Here is a 13870-nt window from a genome sequence, read left to right on the forward strand (position 1 = left end):
GCTCAACTGCTGTGATAAAGATAACGCATGGTACAGACACGTCCAGCTACACCGCGACTTAGCCCAGAACGCTTTGTTGACATAAAGCTAGTTAAAATAGTGAAATCAAGTAGCATAGGCTACAATACTTTGCACTATTGCGTAGATACTAGATTACCTGAGTTAATAGTGAGGGGAAGTAATGAAAAATACGGTTAATTCAATATAGAATATAGTATAAAAACAGAATGATGACAAACCCATTAAAACGCTGTAAACAGCCATTAACATTACGATTTGCATTCTTATAAACGAAATTCAATATTGCACAATCATTATTATTGTGCAATAACATTATTATTTTAAAAATTTTCAAATCATTTATCTTGGTTCAGTTGTACAAACGACAACGTTTAAAATTATAGCTATCTCAAACTCAACTAATAACTAGCAGAACACTGCATTGCTATAAATAACGTAAATATTAAAGGAACCTTTAGAAAGTGTTATAAGGTACTGCTCATGATGGACACATAGGCTACCGAGGTGCTGTATCACAACATAGAAATTGATAGATAAGTATGCCTGATAAAAAAGTGTAAAATTATATTTAGAGATAACTAAAACACTCTTAAAAAAGAATGTAACAAGAACAATCTTGTTATTATTTATCTTTGTTCTTCTGTTCTTTAATAGGTTTCTCTTCAATTCATACACAAATTCAACAAGTCGCCATATTTAGGCCTACTCATTGGCCAATCATAGCCTTACTAAAGTTACCATGGTTACTAATCAATCAATCACAGTTTACTAAGCATTATATTGTCATCATTCCCCAGCTGTTGTACAGTATCTGAAATCTGTTGTAACATAGCGCACAGCAGACAGAAGTGTAAAACGGAGCAGACGATTGTTGGCGCAAGCGTTGATTCCATTTCATTTTCATCAAAGGAGCTGAGATGTTTTTAAAGGCAGGGAGAGGGGATCGTTATATCAAGAGAAAGACGCTGACAATTCGTTAAGCAGAGGTTACGAACGCTATATAGATATTCTGGCAATAAAAAATCCTTAATATTTTCTTTGTATATTTTTATTCATTGGTTTTCTAAGTAGTTATTAAGTAGTTCTAAGTAAAATGGCGATTGCCGTCGAAATGAATAAATAAATAAATAAATAAGTTACAATAAAATTTAAAATAAAAACTTTGTCTCCCAGCTAATTATTAAATTGAGGTGACTTATAAAACTCTAATTTTATTTATATAGAAAGATAAGTTTTCCAGTCCTGTACAACACTGATTCACGGTCTTTTCTCGGTAATCAAAATTCAAGTATAACTTGATACACAAAGAATCTCCGGTTCCCGACCTGGATGATGGCTAGTTATTTAATTTAATTTACAGTTACATATTAGTACCCGTGATAAATCAAACCCGTTATGTAAGCCAAAGCCACACGGTTATTAATCTCACTTGGTTTTGGTTTTGCTTACAAACGTGATCGGAAATGGTTAGGGCCTACACAGTATTCGTAAACAACATTTATGTAAACATATCAGTGACAGCTAGAAAAAGGAATCTTTATCAAAACAGCTGTTCGTAATTTCATATATGACGTCTTCTCTTAACAGATTATTAGTATTTCATAAATGACGTATGTAGTAAACATGGAGAAAATAAACTAGAAAAATCACACAAAATTGTGTTTTTGATCGTCCGTTATTTTATTTAAAAAATGATGAGGCCATATTTTAATGGCTATAAGGACACTCTCGCCAATCCTGTGGATACAAATACAATTAAACCATTATAATCATAATCGGTACTCTAGTTTTCTTTAGAGTAGGCTGCGTAAAATGCCTTATGGGCCGTGACAGACGGACATAATTTGAGATAAGACAAACGTGAGATATTTCAACTTCTTCAATGTATAAAACGTAAAAATAGCCCAAAATATGTATAATTCTGAGCAATAAACAGACAAAACTATGACTTTATTTATACAGGGTGTCCCGGAACTCTCTACCAATATTTTAGGGCATTGCTCCCGGGTAAGAAACATACCTAAATATCATATTTAAATTGTCCGGAAGTCTTTAGTTTACTCACACAGCCGCCATTTGGTTTTTTTCAGTTATTAATTTCTTTCTAAAGAATGGTTAAACATACGAAATGGAAACTTTGCCCAAACATTTATGACAACTAGACAAAGCTACCAAAAAATTTTGAAGATTTTTCAAATTCATAGAACAAAATGGTGGCCGTTTAAAATTTTGTTTCTTAAATAACTCGAAAACCATTGATTTTACAAAAGTTTTAAACGGCCGCCATTTTGTTTTATGAATTTGAAAAATCTTCATAATGTTTTGGTAGCTTTTTCTAGTTGTCATAAATGTTTGTGCAAAGTTTCCATTTCGTATGTTTAACCATTCTTTCAAAAAAAATAATAACTGAAAAAACAAAATGGCGGCTGTGTGAGTAACTAAGGACTTCCGGACAATTTAAATATGATATTTAGGTATGTTTCTTACCCAGGAGCAATGCCCTAAAATATTGGTAGAGAGTTCCGGGACACCCTTTATATAGATTGGTTTGAATTTTAAATATCTAAAAAAATTATAAAACTTCTTTTATAGCTTTACAAATAGTGCTGGGCGGGGAAATAATGTTTCTCATTTGTTGTGTACATCATTTATGGTGGGGGGGGGGGCTGTTGCTCAATGGGGGGGGGGTGCGTCATGAGTCTAGGGGGGGATGGGCACCCCTGCTATATGGAAGTAGTTATTACCGTAGGTGGCATGGTAAGACCTAGGCCCGGGACCGATTTACTTTTTCATTTTGATGTCCCCAGAGCCCAAAAACACCATTCGTTCACATTTTTATGTACATACTAGTGGTCGTCCAGTGGTCGAAACTCGACCAAAAATAATTAATGTACAGACTTCTCTATTTTCTCCCCACACTGTAAATAAAACATGTGATTGGAATTTCTTCCCTTTGTTTTGATTTTCTGTTTACATTTTGTTGTTATTTCGTCACCATCATGGCAACCCATATGGTCCATGTTAATTTTTTGAAGTTTTCAAATTAATTTTTTGTGCTTATTTGTTAACCTATTTTAATTTTTAAAGGCATTCTGCACATCTACAGGAAAATATATCTCCAACAGTATGCGTAGATTTTCCCTGCGATGCACACGAGCTGAGAAAAAAGGTTTTAAAGAAACATGCTTGCCTATTAATATATAGATAGATAGATATATATTTATATATATATATGTCCGTGAACACGATAACTTGAGTAAGTTAATTTTTGTCCGATATGATGAAATTTGGTTTGAAGGTGTAGGGCGGGATAAACTTGAATAAGTTCGTGAACCAGCATGATCGGACCATGGGAACGGGGTTTTACGGGGGTAAAAGTGAGTTTTTCTATTTTTTGACCCTCTAAACACAAAATTTCCCAATTTCTCTCCAGACGTTTTTAAAGATCTTAAAAAAACAAATGATTTAGTATATCAAAGTGTTTTTGTACAATTATTGGTTACGGAGAAAATCCAAAAAAAATTTATTTTAAAATTCCCATGTTATTCTTACGGATAATATTGTAACATGTAGTTTGCTTGTTTATGGATATATTTTGACCAAACTTGGTAAATTTATTTATTTGATACTAAGTAATTAATATTTTACTAAAAGAACACACTTTTTTACCCTCCTTGTAGCAGCAAGCCTAGGTACTCATTAAAGCTAATGTTAATTAAATACATTTAATTTAAAATCAATTCAGGCAAATGGAAATTCACTTAGTCGGCAGGTTTGCTGCGGCGGGGGTATTTTTTAGCTTATACAGTACTTGAGTACTGTAATCATAATGATAAACAATAAAAAACATTTTTATGAAAAACCATTATGCAGTAGACTCCTTTTTACCCGAACACCTAGTAACCAGACTGCACTCGCCACTCAGCAGATATATTTCTTAAACCAGACAATTTTTATCAGTAGGCCTACGGTTTAACCACACTAGATCGGCAGGAAGTGGGCGGTACTGAAACAACTTGTCTTGTAGGATAGATTTGAGACCATTCATCACATGTCTAAAGATCAAAAGATTTAAAAGGTACAAAGTCTTGGCATCTTGTGTTTTGTTTACAGTAATTATCCCAAAGTGTATAGTTTGGCTATTTTTACAGAATTAACATTATTGGCTTATATATTTTGCATTAGACTTTTATCATGTAACAAGTATGAGGGAACGTCAGTTTCAACTGTCTCCTCCCCTGTATAATTGAGCCCACTGTACAGTATTATTAGGCTACCAATGGAATTCTATTAATGATGAGTTGAATAGTTAGTTGGTGAAAATTTTTTATCCTTACCTTCTTTCACATCTGGTTTTGGCTTATTGAAGCCACTCAGCAACAACTCTTCTCTTGTAACTTTGGCTTCCATGGCTTCACTTATGCTTCACATTTTCTGTGCAGCAGCTAAAAAAAAAAAAAAAAAAATACTTAAACTGAACTTACAGAATACAGAATAGTAGCCTACATTTAACCCCTAAGACCTAAAGTTTGTCTTCCTATTTCAAACCTGGGGTTAGGTTTAATTTCTGAAGCAAAGTCCAAGATTTTACTTTCATATTATCCTTAATATTTTAATAAATCAACTGTTTGACAAGTTCGCTACTGATCGCGTACATGCGCTGGTAGGGCGATCAAAATAGACCGATCCTAATATTCAACGTCACTGATGGACTAAAGGTAGTAAATTAGTCAGTAGCGATTAGTAAACCTTCATTTGATTTTTCCATTATCAGCAAGTTTGGCTAGTTAGGTTAGGTTATGACAGTTTAATTTTTATATTAGGCTACACAAATTATAATTTTTTTTTATTTTTTTACTCTCATTTTGTCTGTATTAAAATTCTGCAGGTGAAATAAAAATTGTGCCACCCCTACAGTGCCTATCTTAACCGCTTCTGGTTAAAAATAATCCAGCTGTAGGCCGATGTGTATAACTTTATTTACAAGGTCTTTATTACATAACCTGTGTCTAAACTTGAGCCTAGACCTAAGTTATTTTAGTTATAAAATATTTATGTTAAAACACCCAGGTACAGTTCTGCAATAAACATACAAAAGGCCTATTTTATATCATCAGATTCAACTTTTATTCGATAATTCAACAGAGGTAACTTAATAAAATATTAAGTTAAGTTAGGATTACGTTATTTTTCCATAAAATACTTAAGTAAAGTTATAACTTTAAATGTTTGACTCAGATTAAAATAGTTCATTCGATGTAAAATATTAAGTTTAACTTATGTTAGGCCAGAGTTTCTCAAAGTGTGGTCCGCAAGTATTTTTTTGTGGGGTCCACGAAAAACATTTTAATCAAATTTATTTTTATATGTACTGTATATTATATTATACTAGCCTATTTTACTATAGGCTAAAGGATTAAAATTAAGAAAAATGCAAACGAACTTAAACCTAAATAAGTAACTTACTTATTTATTTAGGTTTAAGTTTGTTTGCATTTTTCTTAATTTTGATTTTAATAAGTAGCTTAAAGGCCTATCTTGCTTGGAGCGATTGCAGCGATGGTCACATGGCGATAATCGCTCCGCGATAGTAGCTGGGCATTGCTCCGATGGAGTTTATGTTGTCTATTTTGCTTGGAGCGACTATCGCAATGTCGCTGGCTACAGACGCGGACCACTGCCTTAGGTACCAGTCTGAGCGATAATCGCGCCGCGGCTGATGCACAGTAAAAACATGCACAGAACCTCAAAACAGTCCAGTTCACTCAGTAGGCACATTAATAATACGGGTTAAAAAAGCCAAAATTTACTTTTTTGTTCACATTACTTTTTCCATTCATGTGCTGTTTTTAAAGGTTGTACTGTTTTGGTTATTTTTCCTTACACATTAATTTCATTTTCTATATTTAATTGTAGAAGAAACAGGTGACTCTTTATTACCAGCAAACTTTGAATTTTCATTGTTCAAATGGTTGTGTTTACATTTTTTTTAGGTAATCCTCGTCTATTCGAATTTAAATATAAAATGCTTGACTGTTCCAAGTTGACTATGTATTATTTAGTTGTGGGTTTTAATACTGTATCAGTTTTTTTGTATGAATAAACATTTTTTATTTAGACTCCAAAAGTTTTATTTTCCGACATTCATGTACTCTTATTGATATCACTAATTTGTTTTTATTGATATAAATATATTTTTTTCATTGATATCACTACAGTTTTCTATTTATATCCTACCTAGGGACATCTAGTGATACGTATCCGTCCCAAATCCTACGTATCACTATGAATTTTCTATCGATCGTCTATTGATACTTCCGCTAGGGTCAAGTAGAGCCTCGTCTTCTAACTCCTCCCTGAGGAGATACCTACTTTAAAAAGTTATAACACGCACTCATGACCTCACCATTGCGGGTGCTGGTATTCAAATAACTAAGAAAAATCGTGCGACGACCGAAAATCAATCGCTCTAAGCAAAACAGCCGCCGTAACAGCGATAGTGACTGAGCGATAATCGCTGTGCGACTATCGCTACAGTCGCTCCAAGCAAAATAGGCCTTTAGTTAAGTGGACTATATCAAAGTAAGTTATCGTAATGTCAATTTAAGTTTAATGGAGAAGAAATGTTGTAGCCTATATCAGAAACTCATCGCCTGAAAGCTGACCAGACTCTTACTGCGATTAAACATAGGTTACTGCATTTTATTTGACAGTGTCACTAACAAAGTAGGCTTAAATATCGAGTACTTAGGCTACTAAAGTAACTTAGCTATAAGTCCCTAGGCTTAAGTTATAAGTTAACTACACATTAAAATATCATGGTATAAAATATGGCATTAAGTTAAGTCTAAAGCCGGGTTTTCCTAAGTTAGACGTGGAAGAGGAGCGCGGAGAGCGGAAAATCGATTAACATGGCATTCCGTTCCGCTTCTAGGAAAACAGTAATATTAAGCTATTTAAGACAAGAGGAGTTCACTCCCCACGCTACTCTCTCCCCGCCTAGAAAAACCCAGCTTTATAGAATAGTCTACAACGTAACTAAGGCCCATTAACTTATGGCTAATCTAGGCTATAGCTTACCATAGTCCATTTACCATAGTACTATAAACAGTGAAGACAATGCCTAAGATAGACCAAACCACAATACCTATCTTACATGGAGAACTTGATGTCCAAGCTGGTTAAACAAATTGTTTTTAGGCATACAAACAACTCAAACAAACTAAGTTAAGTTAGGACGATAAGTTGACAACAAATTATCGGTCATATTTAAATACTCTTCGCCTCTAACCTTTTTATTTTTTAGGCTCGGCTACTTTATTTCATTTTAGTCAGCACGTAGGCTGACCAACTCAAAAGTGGCTTGCTTAGGCTATACTTAGTTCTTTCAAAATTTTCACTGATTTTGAGTTTACCTAATTTCTTCCTAGGCTATTCTCAATTAAGACGATTTGTTTTGTTAGTCACAATCCTTGAGTTTACTTAACTTAGTTTGTGCTAATAAGATAAGAACTTACCTTGATGGATAAAAAGAAATAGGCCTAGATGAAACTTAATACAAAATCAGCTCCAACAATATATAATAACTTGAACAACTCAGCACCACAATATCGATATTCCCAATGAGAGAGATTGAGAATGAATCACTCACAAATACACAAAGAAAGACAAAGCAATAAAGCAATATGGCCGATGGCGTCTTCCTTTCCTTCAAGTGTCGGTCCCACTCCCACCGTTAGCGTCGTTCCCGCTCGGAATTGTGGGTAACTTACACTCGACTCCAATTCGAATCCAACGTGATACTTAAAAGCTGTCATTTCAAGGCAACGTAAGCTTAATGGAAGTGCATTGTGGGTAATATTAATATTACACTCGAATCGGGTTCGAATCTAATGTGATATTTCAAAGCTGTTAATACAAGCAAGTGCAAGCGTAATGGTAGTGCATTGTGTATACTTGAATCCAGTTTGAATCTAATGTGACATTTCAAAGCTGTTAATTCAATCCACTGTAAGCGTAATTCAAGTGTGTTACACGAAGTTGACACTTGACTCGAGTTTGAATCTAAAGTGACAATTCAAAGCTGTCATTTCAAGTAAAAGCAAGCGTAATTCAAGGCTTGAATCAAGCTTACGTGCTATCTGGGATGTCAACCCTAAGATGTTATCCCAAGGTTAACCAGAGAGGTTAACTGTAATAAAGGACCGAGGTCCTAAGTTCCCTTCAATATAGAAGGATTTTTATTTAATTTCATTTCACCCTATATGAAGGACATTTCTAGGTCATAACTTGTTAAGGACTTATCAAGGTTGGTTCAATTTTGATTTTTGAACTATCAGAAAGCTGCAGACTTCCTATTTGGATCCAACCCACAATTTTCTTATTATCTGGCAGGGAAATAAATTTCGATGTAGACGAGGTTGGCATCCCTGTTCTACAATCACAGCTGATGAGTGTAGTGGAAGGGGAAAGGGCAGCATGGAAAAGTGATTACGAGGGTCGAGCGCGCACGTCTCTGTATCACCAACAACTCTTTATCTATTAACTTCGACCTAAAAGATAAGACATACCTTGCTTTCAGATATGACATAACTGTAATGTCCTGGGCGATCAAGGCAAGAGCTGAGCTTATCAACTTTAACCTCAAACCGTGGCTTGTAGACAATTATCATTTGTGCACTCTTAGTAATTTACAAGAGAAAGAAGATGCTTTTCATTTTATATCTGTTTGTCCCGTTTTAAATTCAATAAGGAAATTTAATTTTATTTTGGCTGTCCAATTTTGACACAGGAACAATATATAAAGATTTTGAATGGGTGGGATTGGCGGGCCTTAAGTAATTATTTAAAAGATGCTTGGTCTAAAAGATGGAGGTTAATACAAGAATTTAATCTGTGAGAATCATTTTCCCAAATGTCATTACTTTTAAAATCTTTTTTATTATTATTTATTAGTTTCATTAAGGCATCAAAATTGCATTAGTTCTAAGATAGAAATGTATTATTTATATCCCAAGAATCGTTGAAAGCTATATAGAGTATATTAATTTGATCAAATATTGCTAAATATTGCTTGAATGTAGGCTATTGTTATGATTCTAAAAAAGTAAAGTTTACTTATATTTTCATTATTTTTCTTTTTTAATTTATGCAAATATACATATATGTATAAATCCGTTTTAGAAATATGTCTATTGTCAAAAAATGAATTGTTTTATTATTTGATTTTTAATCTGATTTATGAGAACTGTTACGTATGAGTGTATTTATTTAAAAATTGAATATTAAAAGTGATTATTCATAGGTAAATTACGAAGGACCACCGCAAATTACATTGCGGAAAATAATAAGAAACTTGAAAACATGTACCTTTACAAACTCCAGTGCAGACGTAGGGGGAAGTGGGAAAGATGGCGTATTTGAACTTCAGATTAGTGTCGGCGCTGTGACGAACCCTTGGTAGTTGGATGTTGGATGAGACGATTTTCGCTCTTCTTTCTGCTTGAAGGCTTGATGTTCGCACGTAACGCTAAGTCTTTTATTGTTCGTGGCCACTTTAATTACACGGAAGTCGCGACACCGCACAGGACACTTTGATTACTTGATGGTGCATGATTCGTGAGTTAATAAAACGCAAATAAAAATACTACTTGTCACTAAAACAACAAAAATAACTTCAGAATAAGATTGGGCAATATTAATTGCAATAAAAATGAAAACTGAAACAACTTGATGAAATAATGTAAATGGAAATGAGATTAAAAGAGGTGGCCGGTACTAGACCATATTAATAGGGCCGTGGACAGAGAGAGAATGACCAGGATACCTGTCTGAGGCGAACGACAAGCGATAAGGACAATGACATGAATAGAGCGATAAGATTGTTGTCTGAAGATAAAATGGACTTGGGTTCTGTGGCTTTGGTGTTTGGCATTACCATTTGTTTTTAATATAAAATAAATATTCTTCTTTTGAATTAATATAAAGTTAATAGTTCCTTTTTCCTTCTAAATACTAAACAAGAACAGTTTACGTTAGTCAATTGTACACATGCTAACCAGGTACGCCAGCCGCAACAGACAGGCTTTTTGTCCATTGTTGTATTTAGTGCTAAGAAGTTTTTGTTGTACACTTATTTGTAAATAAAAGCACTTTTTCATTCATTCATTCATTCTTATTATCTGGCACACACGAGCCACCCAGCAAAATTTTTGTTGGATTATGTGAGTTTGATCTAAATATTACACTTTTAATAAAATTACGTTATTTGGTGAGTAGGTAGTTATAATTACGTTTCCACATTGGTTCCTCTTAAGTATTTTCCTCTTTTTGAACATTGACCAAAATTATTTGACCCGATAATCTTGGATAGTTTAAGTCTATTGTAGTGGTCTAGTTAGTTTAACCACTTGATTAGGAATGAATAGTGTTCTTTCCCAATGGTTTGACTCCGTTGTAATCTCTAAAACTTCATAAAAAGAAGGCTTATTATTACTTTTACTTGTTGGTTCCATTCTACTATCGATTGGTATTAATTTTAAATAAAATCTCAATAAAATTTATGTTCACAGTTTCTTTTTTCCTAATCATAAACCATTTATTAAACCCAATTGATTAAAAATTTACTCAAGACTGTGTTTAATTTTTTCAGGATCTCATCAAGGATCTGAAGAGTGAGTTGAGTGGAAACTTTGAGAACTTGATTGTTGCGCTGATGACTCCCATCCCTGAGTTCCAAGCCCAGGAGATCCATCATGCCATCAGCGGCATCGGAACCAACGAGAGCACATTGGTGGAACTCATGTGTTCTGCCACAAACAACGAGATACACACGATGCGCCAGGCTTACCAGAAGTGTGAGTACACCACATTGTCCCACTTACAATTCTGTAGCATTCTTTGTTTACCGTTCCTTGTTGGTGATTGTAAAAAAGATGTCAAGGTTATAAATTTATCACAGTCTGGATTATGTGTTCAAATTTTATTTTGTATTTATTTTACTTACAACTTTTTTAAAATTTACAACAAAGTATTAATGTGATTATTTTATTCTAAATACTAGTGTGATACTCTGTTCAGTAGACCCCCTCTTAACCGACCTCACATCAACTAAAATGTTATAGTTCCTTTTAACCAACTTTGCTTTGAAAGCAGTTCGGTTTAACCGCCACTTTCTAGGAATCTTGGCATTTCCGCTCCCACCCTTGGCAAAAACAGCTGCTATTTTTGTTATATAATCTAGAATTATCTTATAGCTAGAGTAAACAAACAACTCAACTTGTAGGGATGGCAGGGGAGGGGGGTTAACTACTCCAAGGTTAAGATAGTTTTTGTGACTTGAGCCTCCAGCGAGAGGTTATAAATAAACATCCTGTCTCGTAACAAAATGGATGCTTGTATCATTAATTTTGACAAAAAGCTCTGTACTGTATTAGGATAGATTTGGAATTTTTCAATTAATATTACAGTGCTAAACTTATAGCCCAGGCAAATTAGACATATGCTCCCCAAAAAATCGTCTAAAGCTGGAAAGTGTTTTAATACCTTTTGGGGGTCCCAAATAAGACTCCTGTGAGTTTGCGACGTATTCTGACGTCTGCTTAAGTTTTGGGAGTCGAAAAACTATGAAAATTTTGCACTTTTTTTAGTTTTTCGCTTATAACTCCTAAATAACGAATCCTAAGGAAAATGTTGTCCAAAGGGGTCTTTTAGTGCATTAAATTCCGCGTCGATTGATGTTAAATACGTCAAAATCGGCTGAGCTGTTTAGCCGCTGTAGCTTTTCAAAGTTGGGATATTTTCATCAACATCGCCAAAAGGTTGATTATTTGACCAGTTTTCGGCTTACAACTCCTAAACGACGCATGCTATACAAAAATGCACCTGTAGTTAGTTTGGAAAACACAAAATTCGGCGTAGAATTATGATTTTGAATTACTAGATAGTGGTTTATTCCATTGTTATCATCTAAAGGTTTATCCAAGAATGTGTGAAGGAAAGGGTAGCAAGACACCCTATGTAATTTTAAATCTAATATTGTTATCTGGGGTTACAGAAATTCTAGGATTCGTCCTAAGCTCCCATTTATACGATCCCATCTCTGGACACTCCAAAATGGTGTTTAGCAATTCTAATATATAATAAGATATTACAACGAGAAAGATTTTATTAAATATAGCTGAAATGTTATTTTTTAGCTTAATAAACGAAAGATGATGGTGGGACAGATGTACATAGTTTTACTATGTATTTAGCCTTAAAAAAAAAAAAACAATTGGGAGTTTTCGTAGATTTTACCATATAACTTTTCTACTTCTCATTATTGGAATCTTAAGAATAAGAATTCATTCTTTGCTCTTATTGGTCTTGCCACAAATGATGACATTCGGTACCATCTTTTTCGTCAGATATCGAATTGAGATAATCGTGCCCCTTGCAAGTCTTTCAGACAGTAGTGCATTATATCCCTGCATTTCAAAAGGAGCAAGATAATGTAAACCTTATTTAACATGTACACGATAGTCGAGATAGGTAGACGGAGTTGAGAAGTTCTTGTCGAAACCCATTGTTAACCCATTTTGGCGTTAATTTTCCATCTGAATTAAGTACACTTTTACATGAGCTTTAAAGGATTGGTGGATGCCCCTTTTGTTAGAATCAAAGTCAAAATTAGTTGAAAGTGTCTTCTAGAAGAGACCAACCCTCACTTGATTTGGATATTTTCTGCTCCCAACCATATATAGGGCCAACCTGCTTCTGCAACTTCGCCAAGCGTTGTAACGGTTGTAACCAGTCGGAACACAGTGAGATCCACATTGATTTGAGTAAACAGCATGAGTAGTTTTAGGCTACATGAATAGTTAGATTTTCGACTCTTCTACATCACGCTTTCTTCATCAAACTGCGCTAGTGGGTACCGTACCTATTTCTAATCCAAAGTATGATTCAAATTGAGGCTTGGATTTAATGTGGAATATCACGTGCTGACTGAGGGGGGCAGATTCTTCTTTAATCTTTGCTGTTTGCGATCACAGCTCGCAATTAAGGTCACCACTTCCTTTTATTCTGCAGAGTTTATGGTCATTCTAGGCTTGCCTATTTACGATTTTCTTGCAAGCTGTGCCTTTTCATTATGCTTTATACATATCTCATGTTGATGCTATCAGATGGGATAACTGCTGAGCTGATTGACATGAGCGAACTATTTTCAGTAAATGGGTCGTGACACTGGAACCATTTGATGAATTTCTTTTTGATCCCACCGTGTATCCGTGGAGTTTATATTGTCAACTTGCTGATAATATGTTGAAGAGGTGATCCCACAATATCCCTTAATTTGATGGGTAGCATTCACTGCGATGGGCCTGCCATCGAACCATCGGGCTAGATCCCCATCATTGATTCCCCCCTATCTCTGAAAAGCTCTCCACAGTAAGATGTTGCTCTCATGAGCACTTACTTGTTCATAGGCCATGCTGCAGGATCCATGATGTCACACTAGTGGATAGATTCACTGACATATCCCCTATTAGCGAATTTCCCTATAGGGAAGTAGCTATTACCGTAGGTGGCACGGTAAGACCTAGACCCGGGACCGATTTACTTTTTCATTTTGATGTCCCCAGAGGCCAAAAACACCATTCGTTCAAATTTTTATATATGTATATATATATATATATATATATATACGTCCGTGAACGCGATAACTTGAGTAATTTTTGTCCGATTTTGATGAAATTTAGTTTAAAGGTGTAAAGCGGGATAAACTTGAATGAGTTCGCGAACCAGCACGATCGGACCATGGGAACGGGGTTTTATGGGGTAAAAATTGGTTTTTCTCACTTTTGAC

General features: G+C 34.7%; 1 protein-coding gene across 8 annotated transcripts in view; it reads left to right on the forward strand.

The window, feature by feature from the left end:
* LOC129005309 (annexin B9-like) overlaps positions 1-13870 on the forward strand; it is a 78684-nt gene that overhangs the window by 35464 nt on the left and 29350 nt on the right. For all 8 annotated transcript variants that reach the window (XM_054434165.1, XM_054434172.1, XM_054434200.1 and 5 more), the window contains one exon: positions 10673-10877. In XM_054434165.1, the coding sequence (XP_054290140.1) occupies positions 10673-10877 (205 nt within the window). The remainder of the gene's footprint in view (positions 1-10672; positions 10878-13870) is intronic.

This window comes from Macrosteles quadrilineatus, unplaced genomic scaffold (genome assembly GCF_028750875.1).
Source record: "Macrosteles quadrilineatus isolate MER2022 unplaced genomic scaffold, UCM_ALF_1.0 Scaffold_1__1_contigs__length_201487025, whole genome shotgun sequence".
In the NCBI taxonomy this organism is placed as follows: Eukaryota; Metazoa; Arthropoda; class Insecta; order Hemiptera; family Cicadellidae; genus Macrosteles; species Macrosteles quadrilineatus.